Below are 18,067 nucleotides of genomic sequence, written 5' to 3'. Positions count from 1 at the left end.
ATTGATCGTACTCGCTCCTTTAACTTTAAGAAAAGAAAAGAACACACGAAAGGAGAGAAAGAGAAAGAAAGAGAGAGAGAGAACAGCTTCGTATAAAATTAACATTTATTTATAAATAGTTCGATATAAGTTACATGGCGACCCGGGCGAGGGATGAGAATATAAATAATCATTGGATGAAATCTGGTAGCCCTGTACAGGTACTGACTACTGAGTCCGAGCGCGTTCGACCCGGGATCTGCGATCGAGGGATCGTCGACCCCCCTGGAAGGGGTACATCGTATCGATCACTGATGGTGGAAACCCATACGTTCGCCACCTTTCACCACTGTCCATAATGAATAAAGTCCGTCGTAGCTGCTTTCCATCCATGCTTACGTCACAATCGACGAAAATCGTAATCCTGCGATGGATGGTTCGATGCAAAGCGTGTCTCCAAGTCGAAGAGGAAAGTATCGATATTCGGCGAAGTCACGGTATGTCCCGTCACTGTATGTACGTGTCCCTGTGTGTGTGAATGTAGTATGCGTCACTGTGTGTAACGATACCGCTCAAAGACGAGCGTCGACGAGTATCCAGGTGGTCGATCGATCGATTGCACAGGTCGAGCTCTCCGGACAAAGTGCTCGAGATCGCGCAGCCCCTCGGGTGATCGCCCCTCGGCCGAACGATCACTTTGGCGAGCGAAGGTAGGTGAGTTGAGAATGAAGAAACGTATTGCTACCAACGAACGGGGACCCGAAACTATTCGGAGGGTTTGTACGCCTTGTACGCGAGGTCGGCTCCCGACGATCTCGCCCATCCGTGGTGGTCTTCCTGCCCGTACGAGTGTACAGGGTGGGCGACCACTTCGTAACTCTGATGCTTGTTGGCGAACAGCTTCTGCAGAGCGATGATGGCGCTGATGATCAACGCGATCTTGCCAATCGCGAGCGCCTTGAGCGCGAGCAGGGCAAGGCCACCCAACGCGATCGGTATCAGAGCCGCGGCCTTCAGTTTGAGGAGCAACAGGATCGGCAGCAGGGATTTCACGATCTTCTTCTTCTTTCCTCGAGCTGCAATCCGAATCCGGCCAACGATAAATAACAAATCCATTCTCGCGAGGATGAGTGAATATTTCACGCTTGTCGCTTACCCTCGTCGAAGGAGCGGGACACGTCCTCGGGTAGACTCAGCTCGACGGTGTGGGTGGAGAGGAACTTGGCGGTCCTGTCGAGGATCGCCTGATCGATGACTGCCTCTTTGGCTCCCGCCTCGGCCGGCAAGCTGCTTTCGATGTCGTTCAGAGATCTTCCGTTGTCCGCGCGGCTGGAAAACGTACAATCGACGCGTGAGGCAGATTGTGATCAACCCCTTCCCTCCTCTCTCTCCATCCCCCTCCCTCCTATACTCGTTCACTTTCTCGCCCTCCACCCTCCCCTTACCTGCTCTTCGCCTCCTCCGTCTCCACGATCTTGAACCCATCCGCGACCTCGATGTCCGCGCTCGACCTGGCCACCCTGTCCACGAATCTGAGCGCCCTCAGTTTCAAGCAGACGGAGACGTCCTCCTCCCCGGAGCAGGACGCGTACACGTCCAGAGCCTGTTCGAGGACGGACGGTTGGGCCGCCTCCTGGGTTGCCGTGGGTGCGGCCGTCGCCGCCGCGGCTAGGAGGATCGCGATCCCCGATAACTTGATCATCGCCGTCATCTTCGACTCTTTTCTTCGACTCTCTTCACACTGGATACGGCCGCGGATACGATACTCGACACACTCGAGAACGAGAGATGATGAGGTGGGATCACAAGAACGGAATCCGAAGATAAAAGTGTTTGACGACGTGTATCTCCTTTTTCCTTTTTCCTTTTTCCCCGATGTGTGTGTGTGCGTGTGTATGTACGTTCACAGACGTGTGGCCCCACGGGACGGACGGACGGACGGGTCGGAACCACTACTGCGGCGATCGTATCGAAACTGACCGAAAGAATCACGATTCCTGCCTTTTATCCTCGTCGCGAAAGGGGCCCGCGTACGTTTTTGAAATTTTGATGGCCCCCACCGGCTTGGTCCCCGCCTGGGTTACAACCCATACGAGCTATTGGTTCTCCTCCAGGCGGTCGTCGCGTCCCCGTGTTTCCCTGTCGCGCGCGTCTCTCCCGTTGACGCGCCTCCGCGCCTCGCTCCTTCTCGCTTCTCTCCTCTCTGTTCCTCTGTTTGAACCAGCCCTGACCGCGCACAGGTGAGTGCTCGTCGGACGATTGGTCACGGACGGGGGGGAAGAGAGAGGGGGGAGGGAGAGGGAGAGGGAGAGGAAATTGCTGGAAGACGCTCGAAAGCCACGCGGTTCCAGCCCTTCCCGCGTGGAGGAGATCGAGGGAAATTGAACCGAGGGTCCAGTCGGGAAATGGAATACGTGTCACGTTTCGAGTATGTGTTTCGAGAGGAAAGAGAATCGAAGGTAGGTAGATAATGGGATGATGCGCGTGCTTTTTCTTCTTCTTCTTCTTCTTCTTCTTTTGTTTGTTCTCGGAGAAGAAGGGATGTCGTTGGTGTTCCTTCCTGTTCGTGCGAAAAGTTTGCGATGCGCACGTACGTAGGATTGGAAAAGAGATACATGTATATGACGTGGAGAAGCGTATGCAAGATAGGCTGCTAAGATTGAATTAAGTTGTAACTAAATGGCATTCTTCGTGACGAGTGTGTGTATTCGTCATATATACTTAGGTAACAGGTTTTTATTCGGTAAAGTATACACGATGTTACGGTAGGAAGTTCGTTTCAGACTGTTGCCGTGTAATAAATATTATATATCGATAGGTTTGGTCACATTTATTTATTTTTATTTTTTTTTTTTTCGTCTTTCCTTTCTTAGGAAATAGAAATGATATTTTTCATTCGAATGAATGAATCGTTGGCCAACCGATTCATCAATCTTAATAAATTATCTCGAAGCCAGTTGTTTTATGTGCATATATTTTTTCTATCCGCGATAAAATGTACAACAATCGTTCGATCTTAATTGTTCGGTACAACGGGGAAGTTGAAGGGATCGTTTTTTCGAACTTTCCGTAGGAGGATGTATAATTAGTTTGGACGCATTGTGGAGGGATCTTGAAAGTGGCAGTCGAGTTTGTTGAGACGTGATAATATTTTTTGTAAAGTATGGAAGGAAAGTTCGTAGAATTTGGTTACTTTCTCGTTCTATGGTACCGTATTTGTTTCCGAAGAGAGACCAGCAAAGGTGTATTTAGAAATCGAATATTCAGGGTCAATGATATTCACGGGGAATCGTTTCGGTTTGTAATAATTCTTCTCACTAAGTGTGCTCTTAAAATTGTTCTGTAAATATACCATAAAATCGAGTTTTCCTTTATTTGCATGTATATATCTCTAGAAGAGGTATCCAAATTTAATTACCGGTTCCGCGTAATCCATAAAATTACTTTCTATATTCTCCAAGAATTTATTCTTGAAAATAGTAAAGTTCCAAATTCATTAAAAGTAACTGTGAAAACATCATAAAATATTAAATAGGAAACACTTTGAGAGAAGATGAAGAAGAAGAAGAAGAAGAAGGAGAAGGAGAAAAAGAAGGAGAAAGAAAAAAAGAAACAATATTTTTCCCCTCCAACTGTTTTACTTGTTTCATTCCCCTTCGCTCTTAATTCGACTTATTTCCATCGCGCTTATTTCCGTTTGAAGAATATTTCTTTTCGATCGAGTTCGCTTTTCTGCTCGGCCAAAAACTTTTCTCGGATGGTCGGAGGATAACATTTATTTTTCGAATACAGGAATCCTGGAGGAGGAGGAGGAGGAGGAGGGAGAGGATCGAGCGATAACCGGCGCAATTTCCCTTTCAACAAGCCGTATAATACCTCGCATTATGTACAAGATACTTGAAATCTCACGCCTCCGCAACTTTCCTCGTCGCGACCTCCTATCGAGCGGAACGTGCGTTCTCCATTCGCAAATCCTTCCCTTCCCCCTCCCCCTTCCACTCCACTCGCCTACTAAACTCGAAATTTCATCATCCACCTTTTCCCCCTCCCCGCCTTTCCTTCATTCTCGTAAATTCGTCTCGTCTCGTTCTCTTCCTCTCCCGTCGAAAATACACGCACTCTTCGAGAAATTCCATCGATCCCCGTCCATTTCCCATCCCACGTTAATTATTCGTCAATTGGAACGAATTTCTCAATATTCCGATTCTCGCCCATCTCGCGAGAAATATGTTCCTCCATCCTATGCTAATCGCGTGACGCACGATTGAGTCGGGCCCCGGCATTCCTGCCCGAGGAGGACAATATCTTCTCTTCCCGTTCGTCTGTCAAATGGATCTATCGAATGGACGAACGTTTGAGAAATGTTGTTTGAAATTAATGTATTCGTGCGGCCGGCCGGTATCGCGTATAAACGTTTAACGGTTTTTCATGGAATGTCCGTCGTGGTGCGTGGACGAGTTGGGTCCGCGCCAGACCTCCTCAAGGAGAACAGCCGGCCGCGCCTCGCCGTGACCCCGAAGACGTCTCGCCTAGAAAAAATGCGCGTACGAGGAAGGAAAAAGATGAGAGGACGATGCGAGGCTCGTTTCCGATCCCTCCGACTTTCTCCGTCTGCCTGTCCACCGCGAATTCGACGTCTTTTTTCTCCTCCTTCTCTCTCTCTCTCTCTCTCTCTCTCTCTCTCTCTCTCTCTCTCTCTCTCTCTCTCTCTCTCTCTCGTTTATTTATTACTTTGTTATATCGTGTCGATATTTGGATTGGGAAGAATTTTTTTTTTTTTAAAATCGTTAGTTGGATGATTAGAAAGTAATCACAGTTGGTATTAGAAGTAGACATTTCTTTTTTTCTTGATTTCGATATTTGACGATTCGGGATACTGTTCCGTTGAATCGTTTAGAGGCGAATAAGTGAGAAGAAAAATGCCTGTTCAAGAAAATTTCGTCTAAAATGTGATAAATGAAAGAAAAGGGAAGCAGGGAGAGCCAGTATAGGAGAAAGAAATAAGAAGAGAAAAAGAAATGCGTTGCATCTCATTAAGAGGAAGAACTTTCACTTCATCGATCAATATTGATTCTCTCTTTTTTTTTTTTTTTTTAGCAAAGACTTGGAAGTATCTTCCTCGATCCTTGGAGCACGAAGTTTAGTCGCAATGTGGGAGCAGAGTGATGGATGATCGCGCACGTAACAACTGGACAAAGTTATTTGCGAACGACAGTCGGAGTCGCTTATTCTCGAGCACCGAAACTCGAGCTAATCCTGATGGCAGAACGAGGCGGCTGCGAGCTGAGCGGTGATAATGGAACACTTTCCTCTCGACGACGCCGGGCGAGAGTGAACTCGGCCGAGGATCGAGGTCAGGTCAAGGCCCCCACGAAGCAAAGCCCCACCTCTCCCCCTCTCTTCCCTCTTCTTCTTATTCTTTTTTCGTCAACTCTTCCGTGAATCAGAATCAAAGAAAATTCTCCACGTAACTCTTTTCCCGATTCGACTTCGTCGTGATTCAAATCTCGTACATAGAAACGTTCAACGTTGTTTAACTTTACATCGTGATCAGTAGTCGATGAAATTTGACTGATCAAAATTTATTATTAGATTAGGTTATTAGATGAATTTTAATTCGGCGAGGAAATTTTCACGTGCACATTGTATCATCAATCGTGTTGTCGTTATAAAAATTTCGACGGTGGAGAAGTTCTTTTTTTTTTTTTTTTGAATTTCAACTAAAAATCGAATGAAATTCCGAAAAGCGATCAATCAGCTTGATTTCGATCTATGAATGAAACTATTCCAGGGAAGAAAAAGTAGCACGCAAAAGGAGAGTCGTCGGGCACGGATGAATGAACGCGATTCACGCATGTTCGATTCTCTCGCCTTCTCCCGGTTCCTTTTCCTTTACCGGTTCTCCAAAAGACTCGCCACCAATAAAAAAGAAGAAAGAAAAGAAGAAAAGGAAAGAAAAAGCAAGAGACGGAAGAAAACTTTCCATGCACATATATCACATGAATGAACGAGTCCTCGTTCCCACTCTTCCTTGCATTCTTCTCTTATCCACCGACTATTTATCTATCGTTCCGCGTGTATTAAAACCTCGAAAAAATAAGAAGGGAACGAAAATAAGAACGAAACAGTTTCCGTAATTTCGATCGAGACAGAGAGGAAGGAATGATTTCGGAGAAATTGCAAAATCAAACATCCGAATCCAATCCAATATACGCGAGAGAACCAGAGTGTGAACGACTCTGAAATCTTATCTTAATCTACCTAAGTAAGATCGATCTCAAAATTTCATCCCTCGAAATATTTCTGCTCGAAACGAAGCGAGGAGAAGAATCGAGGGGATTCGAGCGAAGCTTCTCTTCTCTAAAAAAATTGGCGACGGGATCTCGACATCTCCTCGTTCCTCCTCCCCGTGGAAAACGAGGCGAGGCATTCGGCTACTTTCGGGTACAGTGTCGAAAAGGGCCGAAAGAAGAGCCATCCTCGGAACGGGACCACCTGACCCGAGATTGTGCTCGAGGATCGATGAACCTCGATCATCGCCGTCACGTGGTCCGGCTCGAGGAGGGAGAGATCGATCGACGGACGGGTCGGGGCGCGGGAGGGGAGGGGCCGAGGGGAGGTGCGGGAGGAGGGGAGCGAGCGAAGAGAGACACAGCTTTTTCTTCCGTGGATGGTGGAGAGTGTTAGGCTCGAGAAGGCTCGGCGGCGCGGATGCTGACTGGCCTGGTTTACTTCTCGATCGCGCGTCTGGCGCTCGTGCGCGCGCTCGCCGGGCCCCGGCCAAGGTGCGTAAGGTGTGCGTGCAGTAGTTTCTAGTATCTAGGTAACTCAACAACGCGCTCTGCCCTCCTCTGCCTCCGCCTTTCTTCCCAGCTTTCTTGCGCGCAGGAAGAAAAAGACGGAAGTGCGAGCGCTCTCCTGCCCTGCATCCAGAAACGCAACCGAGTGGACACTGTACGTGTCGAAACCTCTCCCCTGGGTCGAGCGTTACTTTCAACGAGCCTCGAGGAATTCGCCCCCTCTCGATCCCTCCCCGACTTGGACGAGGCTAGCCTCGTTGGATTGATTTTGTTGAGAGGAAAGGAAGAAAAAGAAAAATTTCGCTCGGAATTGGAGTGAAAGAGAGAATCGGGAGGGAGATTAGGCAGGCAAGAACAAGTCGATCGATGGATACGGACGAATCTTGATCTTAATATATTTCCACATATCTATAAATATACACGGCTGGCTAGCAGCTCGGCGCACAACAAATAAATAAATACGGCGTGATGTGGATGATGTGGACGATCGAATGGTCGATGCTCTCTTTTCTTTCTCGTGTTTCGTTTCGTTTGGGAACAAATGGGGAAGCGTGACGTGTGTGCGTGTGAGAGAGAAAGAGAGAGTGAGGGAGGGAGGGAGGGAGAAAGAGAGATGAACGGTCGTGGTGAAAAGCGACATCTGGACGTCGAGGAGGAAGGACACGATTCGTGAAAGCGAAGTCTAACGAGATTGAAAAGGCAAGGGTCTCTTGATCTTCTCTCTCGTCCTCTTCCTTTGTTTCCCCCTTCGTTAGGTGGACGACGGCTTGTAGGCGGAGTAGGCGAGGTCGTGACTCGATCTCGCCCATCCGCTCGATCCGTGGCCACCAGCTACTTGAACGACTTCGTGGCCGTGGTCCCCGCCTCCCGACACCAGCTTCTTCAAACCGATGATGGAGGCCAAGACGAGAGCGAGCTTGCTCACGATCAGAGCTTTCCCAGCCAGGAGGGCCAACGCTCCCAGAGCCAGCGGCACCAGGGTTCCACCGATCAGCAGGGGAATGGCGAGAAGACCGCTCATGTTCTTCTTCTTTTTGCGACCTGGATAACCGCGGGGGAATAGAATCGAAGTTCGATTAGAAGAAAGATTGGAATTCGATTCGAGTAAGTTTAGGCCTAGAGAAAATTGGAAAATTGGTGATCACTCCCAGTGGAGTGTTTGCGGACAGGTGGTGGAAAGGAGTGGGCCATACGGTCCACTGAGCCGGGAAACCGGAACTGGGAACTTTCTTTTTTTCGGATCATTGCCTCGCGAATTTGCGATTCTCTTTTTTGAACGTCTCTCTCACCTTCCTCGACGAGGCTCCGTTGAAGTTCCTCCACGTTGGGCAGTTTCAACTTCAACGTGTGGCTCTGGAAGAACTTGACCACCTTGTCCAAGATCATGGTGTTCAACGCGTCCTCCTTGTCCTCCAAACTTCTCGGCAGGCTAGCCTCGATCTCCTGAAGGGATTTCGGCGGTTCCTCCGCGACGTTCGCCGAAATTGGATCGTCCTGGACGAAGGTGACCCCGTCCGCGACATTCAACTGGACGCTCCTCGACACCCTGTCCATAACCGACAACAGCCTCACTTTCAAACAGGAACTGAGATCCTCGTCCGCGCATTCTTTGTAGATCTGATACATCTGCCGAAGATCCCCGAACACGTTGCCGCTCCCCGTCGATCTACCCGCCTCCCCGTCGATGGAATTAGTCGTGGGATTGGTCTCGGCCGATCTCGCCGAGGCCACGGCCAACAGGAGAGCCAGATGAACGGAACAATGCGCCAACCGTCGAACCATCTCGTTCGAGAAGAAGAGGACGAACCCGAAGAACCTGGAAACCCGGAGGAAAATCTGTGTATACGCACCACGTATGTACACACCGAGAGAAAATTCTTCCATCCGTTCTATCCTTCCATCGTCCATCCTGTGCCATACCTGTACCAGCCGAAGCTACCCACCGAAGCAAGATTGTTATTTACTACAAGGCTTGGACGATCGGTTCTCGGTGACAGGTGTCGCGAAACGGAGCCACTTTTCGGTCTACTTGGATCGGTTTGACACTTTGGGCCGCGTGAGATGCGTGCTTGCACAGAGCACTGTAACTGGACTGTCCGTAACGGAAGCCCTGCCCTAGCTCTATATATCTGGTCAGGTGTACCTCCGTTGCTGGCGATATTCTCCCCCCCACCTTCTCGTGGCGGCCGCGCCGCGTACGAATACCGTCATTGTGGGAGCATTTTCATCGCCAAGGATCACTTGAGAGATCGCGTCTCGCCAGGGTTGTTGCACGCCGTGGATAGAGAGCAGCGAGATCTTCTCCTGCGAGAATTTCGCGTTTCCCCTCTCCGAGCGGAGGAGGAGAGCCGCGCAGCCATCCCCTCCCCTCCCTTTTACCGCGATTCGATCCGACGATGATAAAACCTCGGATCCAGGCGAATCGTTTCGCTACTCCGGAGCGGAACGCCCTTGTCGTCGCTCGACCGGTCTTCGAACCACCTCTTTCTTCCAACCTCTCTCACCGCTCGTCCTTCGAAATCTTCGTCCAAATCGGTGGAAATTTTTCGTCTGGAGAGAGAGAGAGAGAGAGAGAGAAACGATTTTCATTTTCTCCCGCGTTATCGTTATATCTCGATAAGCCTGAAATCGAAAGCACGCGAGGAACAGGAGGAGAGAAAGAGAGGGAGGGAGGAGAGGGTGGGGGTTGATTAACATCGAATGGATTAAACAGATTGTAACGAGGAATGATTGTTCGGCGGTTAAGGTAGATGTAACGCTCGTTGGATAAGCGTATTCTACATTTATGACACGAATAAAAGTAGAAACGAAGCTGTGTTAATTAACGGGGACCGTTAGTCATCGTATGCGTGTATTTATATATATAATATATATATATATATATCAACCGTCCTGGTTAGAGCTCGCTCAGCGGGCGCTTTTCCCTCTTATCCTGCGTTTTGCCATCGCATCCTCGCCATTTTCGTCCTGGCCGGAGGGGAGGGCTGGGGTAACTGGGTCACGCCAAGTGAAAACGCGTAGATACGCGTGGGCCCCCCCTCCCCCTCTCGAAGGGGGCATCGTTCCTCTTAATGTTTGGATTCACATTGGACGCAGTGAAGCGTCGAGGAAGGCAGCGAGGCAAGAAATTTCGATTTGAAATTTCGATTGGGGGGGACCTGTTCCGCCTCGATTTCTTTTCGCTACTTCTGTGCCTCTCTCTCTCTCTCTCTCTCTCTCCCACGCTTCGACGTCGAATCGATCGATGATAGAGGGAATTCTTCTGGATCGAGAACGTCGAGTGATAAAATATTGAATTTCGTCGAATCGAAATTCGAATGCTATAGAAATGTCTCGTTCGATCTTAAACTTGGCTCGCGTTTAGACTGCAGAAAATTGAATTTTTTATCGGTAGAATAAAATTTTTATCACGGTATAGTATCGAAGAGACAACGATTCGTTTTATTTCACAATATCGCTGTAACGTATAATCTATTTATAAAAGAATCGTATTTATTTTTTAGTTCTATTTAATATGCTACATTAACGATAACTCTGTACAATGTTACGGTATTTGAACGTTGATTGAACGAAAAAAACAGGTATATATGATATAGAATTATCAGATGATGTTCATTCTAGAAATAATCGAGTAAAGAAATTAAACGAGTATCGTTTATAAACAAGCTTATAATACTTATAATATATACCATTTATACATAACAGTAATTAAACGCACGTATTTCTTTTAGATACTGTACTCTGCACGTCGGCGAAAGCGACCGCTAGATCTCGCTAGCGCCACCAGTTGCACAAGAACCACAACGATTTCCTGCTCGATAGCGATCCCATCGACCCAATCATTTTCCGCTTGGCGATCCTCGTTGATGATACCTTCTCGAGGAAACCCAATGCCACGCGCGTCACACGCTCGCCAATGGGACGCGTCCGTAATATGTTCATTCCATTGTCGTCCTTGCACCGAGCACAACGCGCGTAACGCTTTATCTGGTATTATACAGTAGAAGGTATGCAGGTTACCGGTTGGAAGTTCACAGCGCATCCGGTTTCGCTACGCCGACGCCGGTAATCCAAGTGGCTAGTAATGAGAGTGCTTGGCGAAAAAGAGCCATTACGGTTTACGAGCCATTAAACGAGCCATTGGACGAAGCTGGGTCAGTAGCGACACGGTCGAGTGGACGTTGGTTATTCGATATTTTACATTGTTTACGACGTTGTTACGGTTGTTATTAAGACGGGAGGAATTTCGTATCGTTGCAGGAAAGATAATCTCGCTGTGGAGAAAATTTCTGAGCTTGTTCCCTTTTTTTTCTCTTTTCCTTTTTTCTCTCTCTCTCTCTCGAAAAAAGAAAACAATACAATTGAGTTGCATGCAAGCGAGTACTTTCTACTAGCCGGAATCCCCTATAACGCGTTCGCTCATTAACTCGTATCTGGTTCGGGTATCAATGGATGCACCGACGACGCGTTCCTACGCTACTTTCGCTCGTTTTCGTAAATATTAAACGGTAAAAAGAAAAAGAAGAGAAAAAGAAGAAAAAAGAAAAAGCTCAAACGCGCGTGATTCACTGGGGATCAGTGGTGCCACCCTACAATACAAAATAATTTCCTCGAAGTGCAAGTGTAAATAAATAGAACAAACGGATTCTCACGCTCGCGTACGCTTCGTTCTTTTCTTTTCTTTTCTTTTCTTTTCTTTTTTTCTCTCTTTTTTTTTCCTTTTCTCTTTGGGACAAGACGCCGCATCGCGCCGTTCGTCATCTCTTTATTACAAAGAACAAATAACACACGATCGAATGGATAGAATTAAATAAATACTAGGTCATGTTAGGCGCAGTTGAATAAATAAACAATGCTCGACATATATATATAAATATATATATATATATATATACGCTATACATGGAACGAGTATCTCGCGGAGGTACTGGTTCCTCGTAGAAACAGGACGAAGGGAAGAATTTCGAGGAATTCTCGAGGAAGAAGAAGGGGAAATGGAAGATGGAAAACGTTGAGATGAAAGGTCGTCGAACAGGAACGTAAAATAATAAATAAACGTGATAAAGTAGAGAGCGCAAGGATGACGAGGAAGAAGGGAGTGGATGGAAAGTAGTGAATCAAAAGGACGAGGTAAAGAGGAAAGTGACTTTCTATGAGATTCTTTATGCTTGCGGTTGAGGTTGGTGAGCGCGATAAGCAAGCTCGTGGCCGTCTTGAGGCAGACTTCTGGCCCAGCCGTGGCCACTGCTTCCGCCGGAATAACCGCCGCCATAGTCGGCGCCACCTCCTCCGTAACCGCCATGTCCCCCGTCGTCGTGACTCACTATGTGGCTGCTGCTGTGATGAGGATGCGACACCACCTCGTACGTCACGTGTTTTCCGCTCGAGCTGAGCAACTTCTTCAGTCCAATGATGGCGGAGATGACCAGAGCGATCTTCCCGACGAGCAGTGCTTTGCCAGCGATGGCGGCGATCGCGCCCAGGGCCAACGGCAACAGGGCTGCCGCCTTGAGGGCCAGAGCCATCATCAGGGGGCCGAGAATCTTCTGGGCTTTCTCTGTGAAACAATTCCACGGAATTATATCGTACATATTAAGCGAGCAACGATTACAATTTTCTTGGTCAAGGAACATTTACCGACATCGGTGTGTCGGTTCTCGGGAAAGAACGGAAGGAATTTGTCATGTTTCCGTATCCAGTCGAAATATCGGATGAACGGAAAGAAATTCGGAAACACGGTGTTTCTGACAATATATAAATTTCTCGTGGACGGTGTAATATAATCGTGTAGAAGCGAGATCCGTTTCTCATGCGCAGAACTTATCTGGAAGTTCGCACGGGATAGTAGAGGGAGTAGAGCTCGACCTTTCTCAGAATGATCCGCGCGGAGAGATCCGTTTAAGTGGAATAGGCGAAGGTCAAGGCGACGTACCCCGTGAACGGAAGAAAGTATGTCAAAAATCTCGCGCGACGAGATCTCGAGAGGAGGTCTGTCGTCCGTCTTTTTCTCTCTCTTCGCTCGCGGGTGATCGCGTCTCCGTTTGCGGGGTCCGCTTCGAGGGGAAGCGGAACCAGTTCCTCAGTGGGTCAACGTCTCGCGGCCAGCTTCCTCGGCATAGCCGACGTCGCGGTTGAAAAGCGTCGAAGAGTCGAAACGACGAGCCGAAAACTTCGAGACATGGAATCATCGTAATCGATACATGGAACTATAATCGCGACACCCGATACCTGCGGAGTGGTACCTGCGGTATCCGATCAGTGATGGATGAATCGAGAGGAGTTGTATACGAGTTACACGAGTGACGAATCGGATCGTTGTTAATTACTTTTCTTGCCACGACTTTCCACGGCGTTGTCGGTGAAATCCTCGAAACTTCGTCCGGCAGACTCGATGGCGCCGAGGATATCGGTCCCCTTGAGATCGACCTTGATGGAATACGTCCTCAAGAACCTGCCCAGGCGGTCGAACAGAAGCGTGTCCAAGTCGCTCGACTCTATCGATCTGCAATAACGATGATCACGATAAGACGAGGGAAAATCGAATTAAACGCGCGGAAAGGGAGCGAGAAGCTAATCGAAATCGTGATTATTGAAAGAAAAAAAAAAAAATTCTCAAGAACGATGGAGGGGGGGGATAATAGATCGATCGACGATAATTGCGTTTAACCGAAAGAAAGAAGGAAGGAAAAAAAAAGAAAACCGACCTAGGTGCACCTTCCTCGTTGGCATTGGACGTCTTGACCACGGTGATGCCGTCCGTGAGCGTGAAATCCTCCTTGTCGGCGAGCATCTTGTCCACGTACGAGAATACTTTGTACTTGATGCAATTGATCGATTCCTTCTTCAAACAATCGGTGTATATGGTCGCCATGAGGTCGTTCTCGGTTCCAGGCTTGTCATTGGCCGGCAGCGCCGCGGCCAATACCGGAAGCAGCCACAGAACGGTCACAAAGTACTTGCTCATCTTCCTCCTTTCGAGATCCTCGACAAACAGTTACGAGAAGAGGAGGAAAAAGAAGAAGAAGAAGAAGGAGAAGAAGAAAAAGAAGAAAGAATCACCACCGTACGAGAAAAAAAAATTGGAGAAAAGTCGCTTATTAATTATATCCCTCGATACGATCGCGCGAATAACGAATGTCGAGCCACGGAGAGGACGCCAGGATGAGCGTCGATCGAACCTCGTGTGTTACATCCAAAAGAGGTTGCTTTGCTTTTATACCGAAGTATCGCACGAGGGGAGACCTCGTGGGCACAGGCCATCGAGAGTTCGCGTTCGCTTACCATTCCGTCTCTCTCTATTCCCCGCGTTGCAATCCCCTCTCTACTCCCCCTCGTTTCTCTCTCTCGTACCCCTCTCTTCGAAGGCCTCCAAGGCCTCTCTACGAGGCCTCTCCTTCCTTCGTTGCATCCCTCTCCTTTCCTCAATCCTTGTTATTTCGGCAAGAAATGGCAAAAAAGGAGAAGAAGAAGAAGAAGAAGAAAGAAAGAAAGAAAGACTCGTAAACACGGAAGAGGGACGAGAATGAGGAAGAGGAGGAGGAGAAGGAACAGGATACGCACAACTCGTATACTCGCGCACGCACACGCACACAGTAGTTGTATACAGAGATAAATACAAGGGGATTATATTAGAGGATTATTAAACAAAGAAGTATGGACGCACTTGCATTTTCTTTTCTCGTCGGTTTTTTTTATGATGTTGTTGTTGGCGGGCTCGACGACGCGCCTCGATGTACCGTCTTCTCTTCCTCTCTTCTTCCTCTTCTTCACCGCCTGCAGCAGACCTACTTCGGCTCGGATTCCATTAAGGTTCTCCTAAGTGGTAGAAGGGAGCCTCGTCCGATTCGAGATTTCAACGAGGGAAATCTACTATACTGCTGTCGCGCATATGCGTCGTGGGGATACGTGGGGCTCCCTTGTGATTTCTCGCACGACTTCACGTGTCTCTCCTCCTCCTCCTCCTCCTTCTTCTTCTTCTTCTTCTTCTTCTTCGCCGATCCTCTATTATTATTTATTATTGGGAGGAGCGCGATATCGTCCGCGTCCGTGTAATTTTTTTTTTTGCACGCCACGTAGATCTCGTAAATACACACACACACATACATCGTGACGTCTCCCCGACGATTATTCTCGTATCTTGGAAATTGGAGATTAGAGGTTTCGAAAAGTTTTGGAAAAATCCATTAATTTTTCTTTCAATGATATTACGTTGCACGAGGAATGATCTACGGTGTTACAGTCTGTTGGAATAGTATGACACTGTTTCCAACTGTCGTAGGAAGCTACTTTTAGACCGGTCCTTATAGCGCTTATACAGTTAGCCGAGATTTAACGTCGTTAAATTCCTTCCTTCGAGTAAGATATTCGGGGCAACAAATTAAGATATTGAATTACGAAATTAGTATCGAACGCGTATGATAATTATTCTTATTCGCGTGGAGGAAGATTCGCGTATATTTGTACGGCAGATATATCTAAATCGATTGACAAAAGTGACTTTTAATGAATAAAATTTCACAATCGTGGATAAGGTGCGTGGATACGACTCTTATTATAAAACAAAGCAAACGAATTCGAGCCGCCCATTTGTTTCTCAAACATTTCAAAAATGTACGACGAATTCGATCGATTCTCGAGACGAGTATCTCGTACAAGTCGTACAATCGTTTCCCACGATTACCCCCACGTTCTCCTCAAGCATGGAAACGCAACATCTAGTGGATCGTTAATTGCCAGAGAGGTTGACATGGATCGAAAAATTCATCGTCGTATGATGGACGCGAGATATTATCTCGAGAACGGGGTCGCTCACCCATTTACAACTGGGTCGAGAGCCCAGCGTTCGTTTCGGCTGCCTCTTTTTTCTTCCTCTTCCTCCTCTTCACCAGCACACCTGTCTTCATCTCTCCCCGATCCGTATCCCTCTGCTCCCTTCCAGAGAGAGAGAGAGAGAGGCGTTCTCTCGGCCGGTTTCGGGGATCAAGATCGGCCGGCCCTCGAGAACGAATGTCGCCCAAGGCGGAATCATCCACCTGACGCGGCCTCTTACGTGCCGGCGAACGCGTGCACGTGAACAAAAGGGAAGGTACATCGTATCAGGCTCTGTGGCCACCCTCGATCGCAAAATGGCACCTCGATTTCGTGTCGAGAGCGGAGAATAGCGGGGAACAGCCGTGTGGAATGCGTGCACTCGAATACGTGGAAAAGGATGGAACGTAATGTAATCGTTTTAGCGGAATGGAGAACGGTTTCTAGTAGCGATGGGATCGAGCGGATCGCGAGTAGAACGTTGGACAGAAGGAGTTTAAAGAGAAGAAGCAGAATTGGACTTACCATGGTAAGTTCATTCGAAAGGAAAAAAGAGAGGATCGAATATTGAATATTGCCATCACGGGGAAATGAGATCGATTTATTTCATCCATATGTTTTAATTATTCTTAAAAAGAAAAAAAGGTAGTATTAAATAATATTAATTCGGCGCCAAAAATTTTCAATACGAATCTTCGTCTGGCTTCAAACAGAAACAAGAAAGATACATATATAGAATTCGATCCCATCGCTAGCTTCTAGTGGCAGAAGCCATTCGAGTATCGAGGACATTATGGTTAGAGAACGCGGGAATCAAAGGTTAAGAGCCCGTGTGAGAGAGTAGTGGAGAGGACAGCACACTTTCAACCGATCGGAAAGCTGTTGAAACGTTATCGAAAGTATGTATATATATGTATATATATATATATACATATGTTTGGAAATCGACGTTGAATGATGAGATTGATGAAAACTGTTGATTCGATTCTCGATATTTCGTTTGCATGGAAAAAGAAGATCTAAATACGTTTATAATTAGATTTCGACTCGAATGGAGACGAGCAGTCTGAGCAAGAGAGCGAAGCCTCGAGAGGAGCGGAACGATGCCGCGGGAAAGAGTAACGGGTCAGCTGGCGATTGTTGTTTCGAAATTCACGGTGAAGTTCAAGGTGTTGCGTGACGCGCCGCTCGCGTGTATCGATATCCCGGCTTCCTCTCGAAAGTTGGAATTTAATTCTTTTTTCTTTTTTCCTTTTTCGTTTCTCTCGCTTCCGGATGAATGAAGTATGTCTACATCGAGCGCGTCTTATTTTTCACGCTTTATTTAAATCACTATGAATACAGGATATCTTGTATTTAACGTACGTAAAAGAAAGATGTTATTTTAAATGGAGGCGTAAACAATCGAACAAAATGACCCAAATCGTAATAACGTCTATTTCGAAAATTGTATTAAAATTGTCTTTAGGCAAAACGTAAGAAGCTGATACTTGCTCCTTTCGAAGATGATTCTATCGATTTTTTCCTCTTGCTTGGGTTGAACTGATCAATCACTGGAATACAAATTTGGAATTCTCCTGTGTCCTCGCCATTCCTATCGACCAACCTATTTCTAGGCAACGTGTAAAGCGAGCTTACGAGCTCGGTTGTAATTGGAATAAATTATTTTCGATGGGTTCGTAACCCGGTTCGGAGAAGGCTCCTTCGAAAATCGACGCGTCTCGAAACTTTCCAATTTCCAACGACACTCGGTTGTATCGTTCCACGGGCGGAATCCGTGTCGCGCTTTTACTACATCTTTGCCAAGGACCAACCACCGCCGCCGCGATTCGAATCACGCCGAACATCTGTCGCGCATCGTCCATACGGGAGGCCCACTAATAAGGAAACGCTAAAGGAAACCGAGGCGAGGGTCCGTCCAATGCCGAAGAAACCGTGTGACGCGCGAGAAACTCGACTTGACTAATCGCGGACTCGAGGAGGAACCGTACCGAGAGATTCAGATACGAGCGAGCGAGCCAGCCATGACTTTGCCGCGTTTACGACTCTCTAATAAACGAGATAGAAGGCCTCGCCGCGTTCACGAGGTGAAATTCCTGCTTCTCTGACATCCAGAAGAAAGCCTCTGTTCGTTCGTAGATCGTTCGAAATACGCAGCGTCGATTTTCCTTTTTTTTTCTCTCTCTCCTTCTTCTTTTCCTTTCCGACAAATGTCGCGAATTATTATTCTTTCTATAACGTGGACAGAACGCGTCCCGATTTTTCTGCCCGAGTTTCTGGCGCTCTGACGAAGAAATCGAACGATTCACGGGAACGAAATAATTTTTAAACGATTTCGAATTCAAAGAAATTATACCCGATGCTAAGGATTACAAGGATTATTGGATCGAGATTTCTCGAAGAGAAATACCGAGATGAAATGATTGATGCATGCCGTCCTCCCGTCCTCTCCCCGCGTCACTTTGCCACTAACGAAAGTT

At 47.4% G+C, this 18,067-nt stretch overlaps 2 protein-coding genes across 2 annotated transcripts; both read right to left on the bottom strand.

The window, feature by feature from the left end:
- Positions 1–87: 87 nt before the first annotated feature.
- Positions 88–8,885, bottom strand: LOC107994576 (uncharacterized). Its single transcript, XM_017051561.3, has 6 exons — positions 8,700–8,885; positions 8,069–8,595; positions 7,534–7,820; positions 1,425–1,882; positions 1,136–1,308; positions 88–1,055 (listed from the first exon to the last, which is right to left on the bottom strand). The coding sequence occupies exons 2-6, from the start codon at positions 8,559–8,561 to the stop codon at positions 745–747; spliced, it is 1,722 nt and encodes a 573-aa protein (XP_016907050.2). The 5' UTR covers positions 8,562–8,595; positions 8,700–8,885; the 3' UTR covers positions 88–744.
- A 1,545-nt stretch (positions 8,886–10,430) lies between these two features.
- On the bottom strand, positions 10,431–13,974 carry LOC107994575 (uncharacterized). Its single transcript, XM_017051560.3, has 3 exons — positions 13,484–13,974; positions 13,106–13,281; positions 10,431–12,336 (listed from the first exon to the last, which is right to left on the bottom strand). Exons 1-3 carry the CDS (start codon positions 13,741–13,743, stop codon positions 11,942–11,944), a joined length of 831 nt encoding a protein of 276 aa, XP_016907049.1. The 5' UTR covers positions 13,744–13,974; the 3' UTR covers positions 10,431–11,941.
- Positions 13,975–18,067: the final 4,093 nt, after the last annotated feature.

Source organism: Apis cerana, linkage group LG15 (genome assembly GCF_029169275.1).
Source record: "Apis cerana isolate GH-2021 linkage group LG15, AcerK_1.0, whole genome shotgun sequence".
NCBI lineage: Eukaryota > Metazoa > Arthropoda > Insecta > Hymenoptera > Apidae > Apis > Apis cerana.
Note: the sequence above shows the minus strand (reverse complement) of the source record. Positions and strands in the feature narration are given on the sequence as shown.